The 15262-nt window shown below is 42.8% G+C and overlaps 1 protein-coding gene across 3 annotated transcripts in view; it reads right to left on the reverse strand.

Annotated features, from left to right (window-relative positions):
- ANO3 (anoctamin 3) overlaps window positions 1-15262 on the reverse strand; it is a 509047-nt gene that overhangs the window by 131805 nt on the left and 361980 nt on the right. For 2 of the 3 annotated variants that reach the window (XM_040409380.1, XM_040409382.1), the window contains 2 exons: window positions 4221-4321; window positions 1731-1775 (listed from right to left, as the gene is read on the reverse strand). In XM_040409380.1, the coding sequence (XP_040265314.1) occupies window positions 1731-1775; window positions 4221-4321 (146 nt within the window). The remainder of the gene's footprint in view (window positions 1-1730; window positions 1776-4220; window positions 4322-15262) is intronic. The other variant, XM_040409381.1, reaches the window with a different exon arrangement.

Below are 15262 nucleotides of genomic sequence, written 5' to 3' on the forward strand. Positions count from 1 at the left end.
GGGAAAAGACAACCTGTTCATCCCAGTCATGGAACAGGAGTCTCTATCTGAGGCCAAGCTGTAGGGAGAAGGGAACACATACAGCATATGGAGTTAGCAGGTGAGCGAAACCATAACACACTTACCTGCCACAAACACACTGACTGGAACCCATGCACAAGTGCTTCTGTCCACAACAACATTAAAGGACACAGCACAAACCGCAACCACACAGGAACCCAGGACAACCATAGCTGCAATAAACACGAGAAAGGGGAATGTCTAGCAAACATGCTGGACACCAAACATCACCAGCCATGTAACACCACACAAGACATACAACACCCTGAACATAACCCACACAAACCAAAAGATAGGAAGGGAAAGAGACACCATAATAACATCAAAGACCACAAGGGTGGCCCTTACTGGACAGATGGTAAAAGCCAGGAACAGTGAACCACCAGCATACACCAAGGCTGGAGGAACCCTGAGCTTCAGGCATCCAGCAGAGGCTAAATAGCCCAAGCAGCCACACCCACATAAACCCAGTGTTCACAAAACACTAGGAAGGGAGTTAACCCTTCCAACACCAGACAGAGGAAGGAAACCACTTAAAAGGGAAGTGCACACACAAGCATACCAAACCACACGTTACCACCGGCAACAGCAATCACCCAGAAGGCCGAGACACTGCCACCGCATGCTCTCACAGCAACACGTTGCCGCGGGCAACCGCAAGTGTGGCAACAGTTTCACAGCACAAACCAAAGGCCGTGACAGTGAATGGGGCTTAAAGTGGTTGGCCCCTCTCACACATTGGCAGCGTATCGTTAGGATATGCCACCAATGTCCCTCTGGAATTCGCACCTACCTCTAGGATGGGATCCCCAAAGCAAAGGAGAGTGCACCACGCATTCGAAGCATTGTCTCCAATCACTTCTGCTCTTAGCTATTTCCAGAACTTCCATAGAAATGAACAGCCACCTCTCCATTAACCACTATGGGAGTGCCGGAAATAGCTGAGCCAGAACTTGGCTACTTTTGGCACTCCCATACTAGTGAATAGAGGTTGTGCCCTTCTTCATTTTGTGGTCACTGTTCTAGAGATATCCTAGGGATATGCCGTCAACGTGTGAGATGGGTCAACCTTTTTAAAGGATTTTCCGGGTTCAAAATATTCATGGCCTGCCTTCATTATAGGCCAACAATATCAAAATGTTGGAGGTCCAGCCAGCATTACTTCTCACCACTGCCACTAAGTAGATTGCAGGAAGACAGCTCCATGTAAGCAATGAAGAGACTACAATGCTCACATGGGTCGCATTACCCCTTCCAACAGCTGATCAGTGGAGGTGCTGAGGACTGGACCTCCACCGATATGATATTGATGGCCTCTCCTGATTGATAGGCCATCTATTCTGTTCCTGCCAAAACACCTTTGAATGTGTGTCAGAGAGAATATTTATTTTTATTCATTCATAGGTACAGCAGATATTTCAGTTCTGAAATCTCGCAAATGTTTTTCTAAGAATTTGGAAATGAAGAAGATTAAACGTCTGCAGAAGTCTAGAACAGGCAAATTACTATCATTACAACTTCCATCATAAAGTCTCATTGCTTGTGCACCGTGTGGTGATATACAGTAAGCTGTATCAAAATCCAGCATAAATTCACAACTGCTGCAAGGGATTTGATTGATTGTGCAGGATGGGTATTTGGCGAAATAAAAAACGGCATCACCCACCAACCTGCCCATGGTTTTGCTCCTCCAGTCAGTGTAATAACATTTTTTCCTGTAAGAATAGTTAGAGTCAGCAAGAGAATCAATATGATCAGAACAAATTATTATGGTTTCCTATTAAGTCCTGCACCTACTGCAAGCGAATGGGACGAGCAGTTGTAACTACACTGCTCAGATTCTGCAAAGGAGATGATGCGCAGGAAATTTTGAAGAGGAAGCACTGCTGGCATGAGTGTTGTTATCTCTGCAAAGAGCTGAACGCCCGCCGATCTGATATTGATGACCTACCCTGAGGATAGGTCACCAATATTGTAGCACTGCACAACCCCTTTAAGAACACTGTACTATAGTAACCTTAGGCATCTACCGTACATCTTATTATACAAATAAATGCTTAAGTTTTCCAATAAATCTGATACAATGTTCGTGAAAATCTTGTATCTGGGGCCCAAAAGCTACAGTTTCCATCATGTGCCTGTTTGCTTTATAGCTCTGGACAGTTTATTACATGTGCCATACCTGTTATGACCAGAGGGGGGCGAGTGTGCATCACATTTTCCTCTGCCTAAATGAAGGTAACCGATATATGTACATGTGACTTTCCAACGCAGCTCATGTTGTGACAGCGATCTCAGATGAGTGAATGGATGGAAGCACTTAACAGGTAATGCCGCCCGTGTATTAAATCTTCCACTAACAGACACGTAAAAGGTACTTATGCAATAAAATTTAATTTTTGAAATGTTGGTAGTGCCCTGGTTTTACTTCTACAGTAAAGTCGCCTATTCTAAGAGCCATTAATGGAGAGAAAGCACTGTTCCAACAGTAGTGGGAAACACAACACTTACGATCATTGGTCCAAGCTCCCGAGTTGTATTTTAGTATAGTGTTCAATAAAATGTTAAATGAAAATATATTTTGAAGCATGTCATTTTAGGTTTTCATTAAATTCCCTAATTGTGAACAACCACCTAGTAGGAAGCTTTTATTTAAAGTGGTTGTGCAAAATCGGGGAGTGGAGGTTGGCTACCCCCTACGCACACACAGACTTTACTGGACCTGTAAATGGAAGCCTATTTATCTGCTTCCTGGCACTGGCTTCTCCTCCTGTGTTATGCCTTATTCATACAGCCTGGTTTTGACCGAAAACCAGGCTCTTTACAAAGAACAGGTGCAGATCTTTCCCTTATGTCCTATCTTTGTGGAGGCACCAATCCTGGTTGTGGCTCAGAATCACTGATTGAAATAAATGACCAAAACACTGATTGTGAATAAGTGTCACGGACGTTCCCGTGACAGGTAGCAGGAGATCGGTGAGACTGGCAACACGTGGTTTGATCTGACAGGTTTTCCTTGTGGATCAATAGGCGTCTGTGTTGTTTCTGGTAATGGCCACACCCCTTGCCTTAGGTGTTGCTAATGTTTCAATTTAACCTTCCTTATTTATTGTTGCTTCTCCCACAGTGCTGTGTAGTCTATAGCTTCAGTTTTAGTTGTGGATTGCTGGTGTGTGGATCTCGGCGGAGTTCCTGGTGCTTCCATAACCCCTTTGAAGTTAAGTCTTTCCTTTCTCTTTTGTATTTTGTTGGGTTCTGTGTGTTCAATTTCCTTATTGTTTGTATTCGGCCTGAAGGAGACTCCTGTTCGTCCTTCCTTTTGGAGGCACAGGTAGTCTCGTCCCTGCCATTAGTACCAGGGTTCTATAGGGCTAGATGGGACTCTAGGCATTCCTGCATATGAACACACCTACCTCTGGGGTCTGTTCATACTGGTAGTCAGTCAGGATTTGGGTTAGGGTTTTAGTAGGAGGTGTCCATCTTCCTTCCCTAGTTCTCAGGCCTGATTCCCTGTTCCCCCCTTCCCTCCTATGCTCGGTGTGGTGTTTCCCTCCCACACCAAAGCGTAACAATAAGGAATTATGGAATTGCTTTTGAACTTGTGGGAGAAAACCTTGGCTTCCTGCATTGGGGGTGTAACTCTAAGGGGTGCATAGTCTGGAGACACACCCAGCTTTGGCACCTAAGGGTCCAAAAATTCCTTCTGCTGGACATAGACCAGTAGTATAAATTCAGTGTGATACTTGGGAGGGCATGTTACATATTCTGCAGTGAGGCCCCAAAGCTTCAAACTTCTCCTCAGCTTCTAAGAATTATTTTTTTTCTGCCATTTACCTTCCTTGAGATGTTGACAGCAGATCAACTGTGGCAAATCTGCAGGGTTATTGATGGAGTTGTGTAAGACTACAAATTCTGGTAATAACATATATTATTCCATAATATGAAAATAAAATTGTCTCCAAGGTAGAACATCACTGGTAGACCATCGTTCAGTCAGAGAAGGCATTGTGAAAAGTCAGTAATCACCCAAAGACCAAAATATTATGAAGAACACAATACCAACACATCTTTCCAGCAGTAATGAGCAAATAACTGTTCAGACAGGCAAATTATTCACAAATTCAACAATTAAAGAAAGTTCGGACCCAAAACAAAGATACCTAAAAGGCATTCTGATGTTCATCCGCTCTGCATATTTGCACAAGGTGTCCCATGGACAGTGGACTTTTACAAATATAATGTCGTTGTTGGTTATAGAATTCTAGAATAAGGAGAAATATGAACATGTTATCAATAATAAACATTGTAATAAATCTATAAAAATTTAAAAATAAACAAAAATTATAGCAATTAGTTCTGACAGATGTGTGAAGGATCATGTCTTGATCAATTCTCTAAAAAATTACCTTTCTTGTTTAATTGATGAGTGAATCATTAATTACAGATCTGCATTTGAACGTTATCGGAGGTCCTGAACGTTATCGGAGGTCCTTCCTCCCAGCAGTGGTTAGGATTTATAACCTCCACTGTTCCCAGAAACCCAGTAGTGAATTTTTAAAGTAAATTCTGTGTTCTGTTTGACTTGTATTTTACTCTTTAATTTTTCGAATTACTCTTATTTTTGCTCCTGTTGTAAATGTGATTGCTGCTGTTTCACCAAAATTTCCCCACTGAGGGACAATAAAGGGATTTTCTTCTTCTTCTTCTTGTCACAATTAAGTCCATGGGGCCACCGTTATTTTATAGGTGTCAAAGATAGTTCCATAATACAAAACCTCATGAATTAGAGACAAGACAAATTTTAGATTTTCAATCATTAGAAATATTCAAGACTTTGGATTAGCCAGTTCACCAGTTCTCCTAAATTTGGCAAAAGCAAATTTCAAACCTGGCAATTTTTTTTTCATCCAGTGCATCCTATTTGCTGGTTCATTGATATTCAGTTTGTGAAATGAGCATATTAACCGCCTCCGGACTGCCTAACGCAGGATCGCGTTCCGGAGGCGGCAGCCCTGCGCACAGTCACGCATATACGCGTCATCTCGCGAGACGCGAGATTTCCTGTGAACGCGCGCGCACAGGCGCGCGCGTTCACAGGATCGGTAGGTAAGCGAGTGGATCTCCAGCCTGCCAGCGGCGATCGTTCGCTGGCAGGCTGGAGATGTGATTTTTTTAACCCCTAACAGGTATATTAGACGCTGTTTTGATAACAGCGTCTAATATACCTGCTACCTGGTCCTCTGGTGGTCCCTTTTGTTTGGATCGACCACCAGAGGACACAGGTAGCTCAGTAAAGTAGCACCAAACACCACTACACTACACTACACCCCCCCTGTCACTTATTAACCCCTTATGAACCCCTGATAACCCCATATAGACTCCCTCATCACCCCCCTGTCATTGATCACCCCCCTGTCATTGATCACCCCCCTGTAAGGCTCCATTCAGATGTCCGTATGATTTTTAAGGATCCACTGATACATGGATCGGATCCGCAAAACGCATACGGACGTCTGAATGGAGCCTTACAGGGGGGTGATCAATGATGGGGGTGATCACCCCATATAGACTCCCTGATCACCCCCCTGTCATTGATCACCCCCTTGTAAGGCTCCATTCAGACGTCCGTATGATTTTTACGGATCCACTGATACATGGATCGGATCCGCAAAACACATACAGGCGTCTGAATGGAGCCTTACAGGGGGGGTGATCACCCCATATAGACTCCCTGATCACCCCCCTGTCATTGATCACCCCCTTGTAAGGCTCCATTCAGACGTCCGCATGATTTTTACGGATCTGCTGATACATGGATCGGATCCGCAAAACACATACAGGCGTCTGAATGGAGCCTTACAGAGGGGGTGATCACCCCATATAGACTCCCTGATCACCCCCCTGTCATTGATCGCCCCCCTGTAAGGCTGCATTCAGATGTCCGTATGTTTTTTACGGATCCACGGATACATGGATCGGATCCGCAAAACACATACGGACATCTGAATGGAGCCTTACAGGGGGGTGATCACCCCATATAGACTCCCTGATCACCCCCCTGTCATTGATCACCCCCCTGTCATTGATCACCCCCCTGTAAGGCTGCATTCAGATGTCCGTATGATTTTTACGGATCCACTGATACATGGATCGGATCCGCAAAACACATACGGACATCTGAATGGAGCCTTACAGGGGGGTGATCACCCCATATAGACTTCCTGATCACCCCCCTGTTATTGATCACCCCCCTGTCATTGATCACCCCCCTGTCATTGATCACCCCCCTGTAAGGCTGCATTCAGATGTCCGTATGATTTTTACGGATCCACTGATACATGGATCGGATCCGCAAAACACATACGGACATCTGAATGGAGCCTTACAGGGGGGTGATCACCCCATATAGACTCCCTGATCACCCCTTGTCATTGATCACCCCCCTGTCATTGATCACCCCCCTGTAAGGCTGCATTCAGATGTCAGTATGATTTTTACGGATCCACTGATACTTGGATCGGATCCGCAAAACACATACGGACATCTGAATAAAGCCTTATAGGGGGGTGATCAATGACAGGGGGGTGATCACCCTATATAGACTCCCTGATCACCCCCCTGTCATTGATCACCCCCCTGTCATTGATCACCCCCCTGTAAGGCTGCATTCAGATGTCCGTATGATTTTTACGGATCCACTGATACATGGATCGGATCCGCAAAACACATACGGACATCTGAATGGAGCCTTACAGGGGGGTGATCACCCCATATAGACTCCCTGATCACCCCCCTGTCATTGATCACCCCCCTGTAAGGCTGCATTCAGATGTCCGTATGATTTTTACGGATCCACTGATACATGGATCGGATCCGCAAAACACATACGGATGTCTGAATGGAGCCTTACAGGGGGGTGATCAATGACAGGGGGGTGATCACCCCATATAGACTCCCTAATCACCCCCCTGTCATTGATCACCCCCCTGTCATTGATCACCCCCCTGTAAGGCTCCATTCAGACATTTTTTTGGCCCAAGTTAGCGGAAATTATTATTATTTTTCTTACAAAGTCTCATATTCCACTAACTTGTGTCAAAAAATAAAATCTCACATGAACTCACCATACCCCTCACGGAATCCAAATGCATAAAAATTTTTAGATATTTATATTCCAGACTTCTTCTCACGCTTTAGGGCCCCTAGAATGCCAGGGCAGTATAAATACCCCACATGTGACCCCATTTCGGAAAGAAGACAACCCAAGGTATTCCGTGAGGGGCATATTGAGTCCATGAAAGATTGAAATTTTTGTCCCAAGTTAGCGGAAAGGGAGACTTTGTGAGAAAAAAAAATATATAAATTTCCGCTAACTTGTGCCAAAAAAAAAAAATTTCTATGAACTCGCCATGCCCCTCATTGAATACCTTGGGGTGTCTTCTTTCCAAAATGGGGTCACATGTGGGGTATTTATACTGCCCTGGCATTCTAGGGGCCCTAAAGCGTGAGAAGAAGTCTGGGATCCAAATGTCTAAAAATGCCCTCATAAAATAAATGTGGGCCCCTTTGCGCATCTAGGCTGCAAAAAAGTGTCACACATCTGGTATTGCCGTACTCAGGAGAAGTTGGGAAATGTGTTTTGGGGTGTCATTTTACATATACCCATGCTGGGTGAGATAAATATCTTGGTCAAATGCCAACTTTGTATAAAAAATGGGAAAAGTTGTCTTTTGCCGAGATATTTATCTCACCCAGCATGGGTATATGTAAAATGACACCCCAAAACACATTGCCTAACTTCTCCTGAGTACGGGGATACCAGATGTGTGACAATTTTTTGCAGCCTAGGTGGGCAAAGGGGCCCACATTCCAAAAAGCACCTTTCAGGTTTCACCGGCCATTTTTTACAGATTTTGATTTCAAACTACTTACCACACATTAGGGCCCCTAGAATCCCAGGGCAGTATAACTAGCCCACAAGTGACCCCATTTTGGAAAGAAGACACCCCAAGGTATTCGCTGATGGGCATAGTGTGTTCGTGGAAGTTTTTATTTTTTGTCACAAGTTAGTGGAATATGAGACTTTGTAAGAAAAAAAAAAAAAGTCATCATTTTCCGCTAACTTGTGACAAAAAATAAAAAATTCTAGGAACTCGCCATGCCCCTCACGGAATACCTTGGGGTGTCTTCTTTCCAAAATGGGGTCACTTGTGGGGTAGTTATACTGCCCTGGCATTCTAGGGGCCCAAATGTGTGGTAAGTAGTTTGAAATCAAAATCTGTAAAAAATGGCCGGTGAAATCCGAAAGGTGCTCTTTGGAATGTGGGCCCCTTTGCCCACCTAGGCTGCAAAAAAGTGTCACACATCTGGTATCTCCGTACTCAGGAGAAGTTGGGCAATGTGTTTTGGGGTGTCATTTTACATATACCCATGCTGGGTGAGAGAAATATCTCAGCAAAAGACAACTTTTCCCATTTTTTTATACAAAGTTGGCATTTGACCAAGATATTTATCTCACCCAGCATGGGTATATGTAAAATGACACCCCAAAACACATTGCCCAACTTCTCCTGAGTACGGAGATGCCACATGTGTGACACTTTTTTGCAGCCTAGGTGGGCAAAGGGGCCCACATTCCAAAGAGCACCTTTCGGATTTCACCGGCCATTTTTTACACATTTTGATTTCAAACTACTTACCACACATTTGGGCCCCTAGAATTCCAGGGCAGTATAACTACCCCACAAGTGACCCCATTTTGGAAAGAAGACACCCCAAGGTATTCGCTGATGGGCATAGTGAGTTCATAGAAGATTTTATTTTTTGTCACAAGTTAGTGGAATATGAGACTTTGTAAGAAAAAAAAAAAAATCATCATTTTCCACTAACTTGTGACAAAAAATAAAAAGTTCTATGAACTCACTATGCCCATCAGCGAATATCTTAGGGTGTCTACTTTCCGAAATGGGGTCATTTGTGGGGTGTTTGTACTGTCTGGCCATTGTAGAACCTCAGGAAACATGACAGGTGCTCAGAAAGTCAGAGCTGCTTCAAAAAGCGGAAATTCACATTTTTGTACCATAGTTTGTAAACGCTATAACTTTTACCCAAACCATTTTTTTTTTTTACCCAAACATTTTTTTTTTATCAAAGACATGTAGAACAATAAAGTTAGAGAAAAATTTATATATCGTTAAATTTCGATTAATAACAAAAAAAGTAAAAATGTCAGCAGCAATGAAATACCACCAAATGAAAGCTCTATTAGTGAGAAGAAAAGGAGGTAAAATTCATTTGGGTGGTAAGTTGCATGACCGAGCAATAAACGGTGAAAGTGGTGTAGGTCAGAAGTGTAAAAAGTGGCCTGGTCAAGGGTGTTTAAGCTATAGGGGCTGAGGTGGTTAATTCACCTAATTTGTCCAATTCATGGTATTAGCCAGTCTATAGAATACAGTGAGAGGATTCTATTTGCCTCTGGTTTCCCTGCATTCGCAAAAGTGGATCTCAAATCCAACAAAATTGGTTTGTTCAATTCATCCTGATGATGAAATGCCACCAAATATGTGAATCAGTGCAACTGATGACATGAAAGTGCAGCGCCACCTTAGAGGTATATTCCATAAATTATCAGGTGAATTCTTTAAGAGTATTAAAAAAAGTCCTAAGCTTTCCTCTTGTGAGTAGTTTTTTTTAATTTATTTTTCATTTAGCTTTTTCTGTAAGAGAAGTGGCCCACAAGGTCTGCTGCTAAAACTTCGGAAAATTTTGCTTTTTCACTCCTACAGGAGTGAGTCTTCAGTTCCAGAACTTCAGTAAAGGCTTACACATCTGTGTTAACCTTCACTGAAGTTCTGGAACTCGAGACTCATGAACCAAGGACCTCAGCATGAATAATGGAGAGCTTGAGTGCATGAAATTGTCTATTGACAGTAAAGAAGTGTAACCGTTAAGGGGTACCACATCTAACAACAAGGACACTGCAACTCTAGATAACAAGAGTGAAGAATCAGTCACAATTATCACCAAAAAGTGATTAAAAAGATTTAGAGGGGGCAAATGTGTGATTTTTCATGGCCTTAATGGCAGAAGTGTGACTCTTTAACAGGGCGAATCAGCTACCATGTTCTATTTACAATATTGGTGTATATTTGGCAGATGGGTCTTTGGGCGACTACTACCTCTGCCCCCCTATGGCTACTCCCCTGTTTTATGGGGAAGTTTATGAGGACTTGTGACCCAAGAAAGGCAATCTAGGGGTAGACTGACCATTCACTCTTTTGGGAGAAATCTTGTAGGCCGGACAGGTCATGAGGCTAGCTGCGTCTACTGGCATCCAAAAGGGGTCAATGCACAGGGAGAAGATACTGCTGTTCTTAAGCAGCTCCCTCTGCATTCACAGAGCTGGCTGTTGGTCCCACCTCTGCATGTATCCTAGTTTGTATTATGTGACAGGGCACCTGTAGCTGGAGAGAAGGGGTTAGGTCAAGAATTTGGCATGGGGGGGGGCGGGGGTTGCCATAAAATTTTTTGCCTCAGGCAGCATGAAGGCTATGTGCTCCCCTGTCCTTGGCCACAAAGCACTGAGGGAAGGGGGGCTCAAGCTGAACTCTTGCACCAGGGCCCATAAGCCTTTAGCTACGCCCCTGGTGATGGGGATATCATATTTAAATTTTGATATTGGTGCTTCTTAACAGTTTAAATGCCACTAGGAATGCTATTTCTCTGACTATACTCTATAGTCTTGTCAAAATTTAAGATTCGGGATGACGATAGACATTAACATGTATTATCTAATAGTGCAACACAATTTGGAATATGTTTACTGGAATTTTAAGTGTATAGTATATGAGATAAGCCAAATTACAAGCTGCTGTTTGCCAACACTTGTGTTATGAAAAGGTTACGAAAAGGTTTGTTATGGCTCTCTGCGTGGTACATGTACCGGTTATCCTACATTATTTTTTATGAGGTTACTTCTAATAAGGAGAAGTTCAAACCATGGAGCATATTATCAACAGTCTTAGCAAGAGCTGTCACAGCTCCAGCTTTCAAAACCAAGTCTGCCACTTACTGAATGCAAAGAATGAGTGTCAATGTAACATTTCAGTCAGGCAAATGAAAAAATAATATCATTGGGTTCATTAAGATCATATATGAACAGCAGGGGCCTGACTCCTGGCAACCCTCAAATCAACTGTTTGAAGGGGTCGCAATGCTTTAGCACTGTACTTGTATAGTGGCTGTGCTTGGTATTGCACAGTCACTTGAGTGGAACTGAGCTACACAAAGGCCATGTCATCAATGGATATCAAAGGTCAAGGAAAAGGCCGCAATGCTTGTCCGAGTACCATGGCCCCTTCCTACAGCTGATCTATCAATTTTTAAGTTCGAGACAAACCACTTAAAATTTTGTTGTACAACCAATATCACAGAATGTCCGATCTGTTGATAATGCGGTCAGTCCTGGAGTATGATGCGTGCGGCACTTCAATACAGTTACAGATTAACCCCTCATGATAAACTTCAGACTAAGAGTGGTTGAGCACATAACAAAACCCCTCTTTTGTCACTGAGAGACCAAAGAGCCTCCCTTGGATTACACCAGTGGCCAGAGCAATTCCGAATAATGTGCCTGAACCCATTAAACACAGTGGCAGAACTGAAAGCCATTGACTATTAAGGCCAATTATTGTTATTTTTTTTTTTTACGTGTGTATAGAGGACTAAGTGATGAGACTAAGAGCTTTAGCCTCTCCCTGTAGTCTGACACTCTTCTCTATGAAAGGTATTTAATCGTGAAAAAACTACCAGTAAGCAGTAAACTATCAGTTTTTCATGACCTATTGGCACCCGTGTGTGAATCCATTTTCTGCCCATGTCACGAGGGTGTCAAGAGCCACGTCTGACTCCGTTATACCCGGGGTCAGGAAGTCGCAGCGGGTGGCTGCGAGCTCTATGTAGAAAGATAGTGCTGTTTCTTTATGGTAGCTTTCTGGGTTTGCCTTGCAACCCTTTTTGGCTCACTCAGGGATCCGTAGCTCCTTCTCCTCAGCTGTTTCTTGTCCAGCACTCCCAACCTCCTTATATTCCCCTCTCCCACTTCTCTGGTTGCCAGATATAGAGCTTCCTGCCTGGACATCTATTCTGACCCTCTGGAGCTGTGTAGCTGTGTTCCCTGGTTGTTGTTCCAGAACGTTACCCTCCGGATCCCTGTTGGGCCTTGGTGGTCTGCTGTTGTCGCCCACCTGGGATTATATGTTTGTTTGTATTGTCTGTCCTCTCCTTGGTGTTTTCCTCTAAGTGTCAGTGGTGCGGACTAGTGATCCCACCGCCCTGTTCACTACATAGGGCTCATCTTAGGGAAAGCCAGGGTTTAGGCACGTGATCGGCGTACGGGTAAGGAACCCGTCTAGGGACGTCAGGGCAGTCAGGTGCCAGCCGCATGGTGAGTCAGGGGTCACCACCTTTCCCTCTCCCTTGAACAGGGCCTTCCCATTTCCCTCCCTTTGCGTGACGCCGGTCATTACAGCCCATCTATCTATTTTTAATGTCCATTTTGCATCCGTTCTTAAAGGATGTTAAAAATATATATGTCTTAAACCCAATTCCCCTCAGTATTCATTATGCCCCCTCCACAGTGCCCTCAGTATATATAATTACCCCCATAGTGTCACCGGAATATATCATTTTCTAAATTTTAAATAATGCATTTCAATAGTGCTCCCATTTTAAATAATGCCCCCCAGCAGAGCCCTTTGTAGATCTAATGACCCCCAAGACCCATCAGTATATAAAATGGTCCCCTTTGTGCCCCCATATATAATTCCCTCGACTTTCCCCCATTCCCGCTAGTGCCGGCATTTAATTTAAAAAAAAGTGCTCACCTCACCACAGGCACTCACAGGGACACTCACGTCATACTGGAGGCAGCAGGACCTGATGCTCCCAGCATGATCATTTTACATCATGACACTAGGAGCGTAAAGGTCCTGCTGCTTCTAGTGCGGAGCACTCAAAGGTCCTTCATATACCTGTTTTTAATGGCCATTAGAGTTCATTTCTGTCTAAACGGATGTTAAAAATTGGCCCATTGATTTAAATGGGTCCATCTGGCTGTCAAAATGGGTAAAAATAGGACATGTCCTATTTTTTGATGGCCGCTATTCATTGGCCATTAAAAAAAATGGCCATGTGAGTAGCCCCATAGACTGTAAGGGTTCTTAAAACAGTCATAACATGGTTTTTATAACAATAGTAGATGGGCACTCTAATATCCAGAACCACCGAGTAATTTGTTCATAATATTTAATCAGAGTAAAACAAATAATAGCAATATCATAAAATACAATCAATGAATCCAATATCTAAAATAGGCCTACAAACAAAATATGAACAATCTTATATTAATTCTAATAGCCGCTATAGATGGGGTAGATAAAACTAGTAATAAGCTGCCACCAGAACAATCTCCGGTTACAATGGTTGAATAAGTCGGGCGGGTAATAGGCACCTGCAAATAATCCCCAAGTGATGTGTTACACAAAGAAATATATAAACGTGAAGTGCAATATAATGCAATAATCCAAGTGCAATATAATACAAATAAAACCAGGAAAAGGGGGTATAATAGAAATAAATAAAAATTATAAGATGCTGGTGATCACTTTTCCGTGAAAAAAGAGACAAAAAAGTCAATTTAGATTGTGCAATGTTGCTGTATATGAATAGGTGATAGTCAATCACTATTTAAAGTGCATATGCTGCCCGTATTCAACAAGATTTTGTAGTGGCTATTCCACAACTGTAGCTAATACCTCCGGGTATAGCTATTTTGTTCCAATGGTCTGGTCAGTGTTAAATGCTCTCCATAATCAACCAGAGAAAATGCAGAGAAAATAAAATGTCAATTATTTAACAATCGCTGCACCTTGTAGTAATACTCACGCTTGATGGTATATTCCAATCTGTAGCGTGGCTGTAAGAAGGCTTACCTCACGTATGATATAAGGAGGTACCTTGCTAGTATGTCTTGACTCTATGGTCCGTTTTCGCTGTTAACCGCAGTTGTCCAGAGCCGACCGTGGTTCCCAGGTCTCACTCTGATTGAATCAAGGGCAGAATCTGGATGCGTCTGCACTGGGCGTTTCTCACTGCTCCATGTGGTTGGTTTAATTACTCCAGCTGATTTCTGCTATCCATGTGTTACCAGACTATGGCCAGTAGATCTGGTATTAGTTTGGTGGAAGCGCTTTTTCTAGATATCAATCATCATATTGAAAATCTAGTTCTGCCGGTTTTCTGCCAGGATTAGTTTCTTATCCGTCCACGCCAGACGCGTTTCGAAGGTTGGACTACCTTCTTCCTCAGTGGCTTTGGTAAGAACTGCCTGGATATCCGGCTTTTATTCCTCTGGCTATCAAAGAGGGTTGTTTATTAACCCTGGAGTGGATCTTGTGGATCTGGTAGTCATTTAGTCATATAGTTCTTTCAATATGGTTCCTATGCGGTTTTTTATGCGGTTTTTTATTATTTATTTCTCTGGCTATCAAGAGAGCTCTTTATTAATCCTGAACAGGATCTTGTGGATCCAATAGTCTTTTGGTCAAGCAGCTTTTTCACCATAATTCCTATGTGGTTTTCTGGTGCGTTTTTTTAGTGCGGTTTTTTCTGCGTTTTTTTTCATGCGGTTTCTTACAAAAATCTCATAAATTCTTTTATAACCACACATAACTCTATTTGCAATGAATCGCTTTTGTGGGAACTGGTTATATTCTCACATTAACTCGCTTTCCCTTTGAAGGTAGGAAATCAAACATCTGAGCGACATCTAAATAATTTATATATAATTATACATATCAATGGTAATGCATAAGATGGACCCATGCCCTAGACAATATAGGATCACCTATAGATTTGGCGTATACGCCAAATCTATAGGTGATCCTATATTGTCTAGGGCATGGGTCCATCTTATGCATTACCATTGATATGTATAATTATATATAAATTATTTAGATGTCGCTCAGATGTTTGATTTCCTACCTTCAAAGGGAAAGCGAGTTAATGTGAGAATATAACCAGTTCCCACAAAAGCGATTCATTGCAAATAGAGTTATGTGTGGTTATAAAAGAATTTATGAGATTTTTGTAAGAAACCGCATGAAAAAAAACGCAGAAAAAACCGCACTAAAAAAACGCACCA

This window comes from Bufo bufo, chromosome 10 (genome assembly GCF_905171765.1).
Source record: "Bufo bufo chromosome 10, aBufBuf1.1, whole genome shotgun sequence".
Lineage (NCBI taxonomy): Eukaryota > Metazoa > Chordata > Amphibia > Anura > Bufonidae > Bufo > Bufo bufo.